This window comes from the organism of the source record quoted next, unplaced genomic scaffold (assembly GCF_019419815.1).
Source record: "Pyrus x bretschneideri cultivar Hongxiangsu unplaced genomic scaffold, Pyrus_bretschneideri_v1 Contig27, whole genome shotgun sequence".
NCBI classification, from domain to species: domain Eukaryota; kingdom Viridiplantae; phylum Streptophyta; class Magnoliopsida; order Rosales; family Rosaceae; genus Pyrus; species Pyrus x bretschneideri.
Window position 1 is genome coordinate 4,798,500 of NW_025999579.1, and position 6,277 is coordinate 4,804,776.

The following is a 6,277-nucleotide window of genomic DNA, read 5'->3' on the forward strand; positions in this document are numbered from 1 at the left end:
CTCCATCCCTGTCCGGCAGACGTATAGCCGTGTCACCGGGCTTCAGCACGCGTACGTATCACCAGGTTTACATGGTTTACACGTATAATCGGTCACACTTAAGACGCTGTTTGATCACCAATTTATTTTTTTATTTTGGTTTCAATTTTTTATTTAACTTGAAAATAATTATCAAACAAATTTTTAGTTTTCAATTTTCCGAAATAGTTATCAAACAAACTATAAGGTTTGGCCACCTGTAGACTTGAAGGAATTACAAAAGTATACAATTCTGCGGCAAGACTAATAATTTATGTACTGATATACATCTACTGACGACTAGAGTTTTGACCCTTTTTATTCAAACATTTAAAGGTCTACAAAATGAAACAAAACGCATGGCGCTAAGAAAGAAATACGAAAAAACATATACAATACGTGATGAGAGGTGCTTACACGTACGTACATATACACCCGGTAATACCAAAGTTTATGCTACGAATACCTGGGAAGAAAACAAGAAAATTGCAGAGTTGTCATGTACAACCAGCATATACGTGATCCAGACTGCGCAGCAGTCAACTTGCGCGCCTATTTTTTCATTTTCTGTGTTGAAATGTAGAACCCCCACCCCCACGTACGTCCAATTCACGCCAGATAATTAGAACTGGACTTGCTCCGGAGGGAACTGTGGACCCCATGAAAGCACACACTCATATTTTGCTTCAATAATTCAACACCGGCCACCAAAATCAAACCCTAAAGTAGAACTTGAAACAAGTCTCCTTTTGGATCCACAACATTTTGTCAGACCAAAACTTATTTTCTGAGAAGGGGATTTTCTATGGTGCTAGGGGAGTACTAGATACTTTTGAGTTTTTAACCATTAAATTTATGGTTAAAAAAAAAAAATTAAGATCTAACGGTTAAAAAAAAAAATTAAGATCTAACGGTTAAAAAGTTCGGAATACGGTATACACACCAAAAAGTTTTTATCTAAGAAAATAGTTCTTTCAAGCGAGAGGGATTGCATTCTAGTGTCATTCCTTTCGGTGAAAGAGCCATCAAACTCATTTAGCCAACTTGCCTAGTTCGGGTATATTTTGGTGAGAAACCTCAAGTGCGAATAATGGTTTCGTCCTTGTAGTTTGTGCAAAGTTTCACTTCGGTCCTTAATAGTTTCAACCGTCACGATTTAAAACCTTGTGAAAAATAGGAGAGATACTTTTATGAAACCAAACATGCCACATGGCAAGTATCCATCGATTAATTTGTTCAAATTTTTAGCACGCGATAAGCATCCACTAGGACAATGACGTTGTTATCACTACTATTTATGACTTTTTTTGTTTTCATGCCCCATGATGATAAACGATGCACATCCTTTAACAAAGACGTAACTTTAGTTCAGACGTAGCTTTAGATTCTGATATTCTAGCTTTAATTCTTGATATTCATGTTTTTATTTTTTTTAGTACATCGATATTTTTCTATTAAGAGAAGGGAGAGTTCAGCTAAGCCATACAATAGGCAGCCTAATTTGGTATCTAATTCAATATCCGGGAGATTCGAACCTAAGATCTTTTATTTCAAAGTGAAGAGAAATACTACTAAACCGTAATACTAAATAACGATATTCACATTTAAACTTGGATAAATTTTCTACTATCGTTCGTCCTTGGGATGTTCAAGAAGCATATTATTCAATAAAAAAATTGATACACCTTGAAATTGCAACAAAAAGTAAATTCTGCATAATGAAGTCAGCATAATAACAATTTCAATTGTTTGCTCACAACTCGTCCCCAATTTTCTTCCAACTCGGTCCCTGTTATGTTCTCTCAGAGAAAGCAACAGGTAAACATAAACAGCTATTTGGTCTTGCATCACAAATCAATTATATCATTTGGGGAAACTACAAAAATAGCAAGTTTTCGACACAACTTTCTTTCAACGTTACAAAACTAAACATAAATTGGCCAGGTGAGTTGTGACACTACACAAACTACCAAGGTCTCTTGTAACCGATAGGAACGGTATTTGAACCAGAAATCATGCCCCGGTTCCCAAATCCTCCTCCCCGTCCTCTATTGCGGAAGTTCCCTCCGGATCCTGATGAAAAACCGAAAATAAAAAACAGCATTGTTCACCATCCCATAAAACTATGCGCACAAATGACACCGTATTCAAAGAGGAAACCGAGCCTACCTCCGAAACTACCACTTGATCGGGCCATTGCAGCCAATGCGGGGCTCACAACCTGACCTGCTTCTTGAAGGATCTTGATTAGATCCCTGGCGAATTTTGCGTTTGCGTGCGTGAAAAAGGTTAAAGCAGTTCCTGTTGCTCCTGCACGTCCAGTTCTTCCAATCCTGTGGACATAATCCTCAAGGCTTGATGGAAAATCATAATTGATCACACATTTTATGTCCTTCACATCTACAACAAAACAAAGCACAAGTTAGGTAAACGGTACGCAAACAACAAAACACGGAGAAAACTGCGAACAACCTTATCCCTGCACCCCTGAGATCTCAAGATCAAACTAAAGACAACACATTCATCATGTAAATGTGCCCACCTTAACCTAGCAGGGATAAGGAGCAGCTTCACCACAACCACCACTTCCCATATCCAATCAAATGAACAAGCATGCATGAGTCAACCGGGCTGCGGGGATACCCAGCTCCGTAACCGTGGATGGGCGACAATGATTTCAACCATGTTACTAGACACTTGAAAGGAGAAGCCAAGCCATTTCAGGCACCTCTAGTACAAATAATTGAGGACTTTCCTTGCAGAGAGCCGTATGAATTATCAAATGCCCCATGTATATAAAAATAGACTTTCCAGACCAATGGAAGATACGGGCTTGCATTGTACAACGGCATACCATGCAGACTTAGGAAGTTAACCCGAGTCATACCAGTGAAACCTTGCTCCTTGTGTCCATGTAACATGAAATTCAAATAAGGTAAGCACCCAGAGAGTTATCACAGGGGGCATTAAACTGGTAAGAGTTATCACATGTGATGGCACCTGCCCTTCACACCCAAACCACAAATTATATTCTCAGGAACTGGACAGCAGCCGGCCGACTCGTAATATTTCAAATTCAAGACCTAAACACCAAGGTTTCTAGCACACAGTGATCCTACCAAGACCCCGCGCAGCCACATCAGTGGCAGTCATTATTGGGTTCCTGCCACTTTTAAACTCAGCCAAGACCCAGTCCCTTTCGGCCTGGTTTTTATCACCATGGATGGATAGAGCTGGCCATCCATCCATCCTCAATTGTTTAGTAACGTGGTCACATCCCTTTTTCGTCTCCACAAATATCAGAATTCGGCTCCCAACCATCGCTTCTTTGAGCAATTTGATCAGCCTGCCAACAAAACAATTTGAAGTACTTAATATGAAAGCAAAAAAAAAATTCAACCTTATCATGTAACCAGATGTCAAGCACAAGAGACAGACCTATTGTATTTCTCCACCTCCGTCACAACTTCAACAACTTGGTTTATGGACTGGTTTGCTTTAAGGCTTGCTGATCCAATGATTACCTAAACATAAAGAATTGATACAAGTTATATCACAATTTATTTCAATGATTACCTAAACATAAAGAATTGATATAAGTTATATCACAATTTATTTCACACAGACACATCTGCACAACCAAGCTGAATATCAATGCATCATACTGATATGGTTAAATCTACAAAAGACACCTTATATGGGTTACGTAAAAACTGCCTTGCTAAACTTTCAACCTCCCTTGGCCATGTGGCGCTCCAATACAATGTCTGCCGATCTGGTCGGGTCTGCAAGAAAACTAACTTAATCAAATGCAATTCCTAAGTTCTTTCAAACAGCACTACAAGTGTGTACATTAGTGCTCTGCAAAGTCCCTCATGTAACAAAAGTTCATGTGCTCAAGAACATTAGAAACATCATAGATTCATAGAATATTTGACAAATTTGCATAACAAATATTCTAAAGAAGTCATCTGTTGTATTTAAATACTAATATTATTGTTAGGCTGTTAGCTGTTTGACGAAACAAAAAATATAACTTTCAGCTGATTAGTGGTGAAGCAACCAAAATATAAAACTTAACATACTTGGGAAACAATTTTCCTTATCTGTGGCTCAAATCCCATGTCCAACATCCTATCAGCCTCATCTAAAACTAGATAAGTGACTCTTCGCAAATTTGTATGCTGAGCTTCCAACATATCTATCAGTCGGCCAGGCGTAGCTATGACAATCTCAACCCCTGCCACATGGAAGACATTAGGACATTACTATATGTGGGGTCCTATTTATGCACTGCCAAATGAACATAAGCTAATACATACCTCTTTTAAGGTCGCGTATTTGGGGCCCTTTTGGAGCACCTCCATAAATGCAAGTACTCCTAATATTGGAACGTAAGCCAAATTTTAAAGCTTCTTCTTGAATTTGAACTGCCAATTCTCGAGTAGGTGCTAGTACTAACGCAATAGGACCTTCTCCCTGCACTGAAGTTTATGGCAAAAGAATAACCAAATCAGGGTCAACTGCTAGGAAACAAATAATCGTAACTTAAAACAGGAATTGTAACCAATACTGACCTAACCGAGGCTGCGCACTAATGTGTACCAAAGCCGGCAGCAGATAAGACAAGGTCTTACCAGAACCAGTCTCAGCGATGCCAATTAAATCTCTACCCTTTAATGCCATTGGCCATCCTTGAGCCTGAATTGGTGTTGGTTCAACAAAACCCAATTTCGCAATTGCCTCGAGGCAGTAATCTAACACATAACATTACACCAAAATAAGCTACAAGCAGAAAAAGTAAACTTTAATAAGAAAACAAATACTGTAGCATTCATCAGCAAAGGAAATACCAGGAAAATTCGCATCCTCAAACATTTGAATCGGCTTTGGGATGTCATGCCCTTCAACAGTAATCTCCCGCCTAGTACGATACACCATAACGTCATGCTCTGACATTGCCCTCACTGAAGGACTTTCAGCATAGAAATTCTTTTCAAAAGGTACCAAGGTCCCAAAATCTTGCTTGGGAAGCATAATATTATCCAAGTCTCCTCTTGACGAGCCACCATGCCTACCTCCTCTTCCACCAACTCCACGCCCACCGCCGAAACCCGCACCTCCACCACGACTACCACCGAAGCTCCTACCGCCACCACGGCCTCCATCAAAACCCCTGCCACCGCCACCAAATCTCCCACCACTACCACCACGACCCCTTCCACCACCAACATGTCCATTCGACGCTCTTCCGCCAAAGCTCCCATTACCACCACCTCGGCCGATATTGAACCGCCCGGAAGGGGGCTGGAACGGCGGGTACCCATTAAAGTCTCCTGGACCCTGTGCCGGTCCACCCACCCTTGCCGAATACGGAGCAACCGGAGGCGATGGGCCCCCATACGGAGCTGCCCCACCGCCACGGCCATACGCGGAGCCACCAGCCGCAGGCGCTGGACCCATTAGGTCACTGCAAATTCACAATTACATAAAACCAAACACAAATGAAGAAACATTAAAAACAGAATTGAATCGAAATTGGGAAAAAGTTAGAAGCAGCTATCTGAATCGGAAAGCAATCGACTTTGGGGGTAATTGTAATTACAAATTACCTTCGGCGCTCACGGTAGGAGTTGACGTCGGCGTGTCGGTTGTCGTAGGCGTACATCAATGATGGAATTGCAGAGGTTGGATTTCAGTTCTAGGGTTTCTGAGAGCACAAAACCGGAAGGGAGAAGAAAACCTAAAAACGAGCCAAATTGGAATTTGGATTTGAGTTTTCGCCGTGGTCTTTGTTTCGAAGGAGCCAAGTCTTCGATCTCCCTACTCTTATCATGGTCTTGTCGGAGGGAAATTTGATATTATCAAGTACACGTGGCGGTTTAGATACCGCATTACAGGCTTACAGCGATGCTAACCTAAAAGTAGAATTAACACACTCACGGCTATTTTAGTAATATTCCTCTTCACTTGTAAATAAAAGATCTTAGGTTCGATTCTCATCAAATACGTATTTGAACTACGTTATTGTTAGTCCGTTATGAAACTAAGTCCACCCTCTCCTGCTAGTGTTGATAATATCGTTTATTCAAGAAACAAAATTTTAACTTGTCGCAGATGTCACCACTTAGTACTACGATCTAGTGGTATTTATCTTCATTTGTAAGTAATATGCAGAAAAGAGAACATAGAGATTGAAGAAGAAGTAGGAAACAGTGAGGGTTTAGAGAGAGAGAAGGAGAACGAATTTTCACTTGTA

General features: G+C 40.6%; 1 protein-coding gene across 1 annotated transcript; it reads right to left on the reverse strand.

Annotated features, from left to right (window-relative positions):
* Positions 1-1,710: 1,710 nt before the first annotated feature.
* Positions 1,711-5,840, reverse strand: LOC103953047 (DEAD-box ATP-dependent RNA helicase 30). Its single transcript, XM_048587724.1, has 10 exons — positions 5,631-5,840; positions 4,872-5,488; positions 4,596-4,775; positions 4,341-4,502; positions 4,104-4,258; positions 3,711-3,803; positions 3,457-3,542; positions 3,138-3,364; positions 2,188-2,418; positions 1,711-2,091 (listed from the first exon to the last, which is right to left on the reverse strand). Exons 1-10 carry the CDS (start codon positions 5,684-5,686, stop codon positions 1,985-1,987), a joined length of 1,914 nt encoding a protein of 637 aa, XP_048443681.1. The 5' UTR covers positions 5,687-5,840; the 3' UTR covers positions 1,711-1,984.
* Between the last annotated feature and the right edge of the window lie 437 nt (positions 5,841-6,277).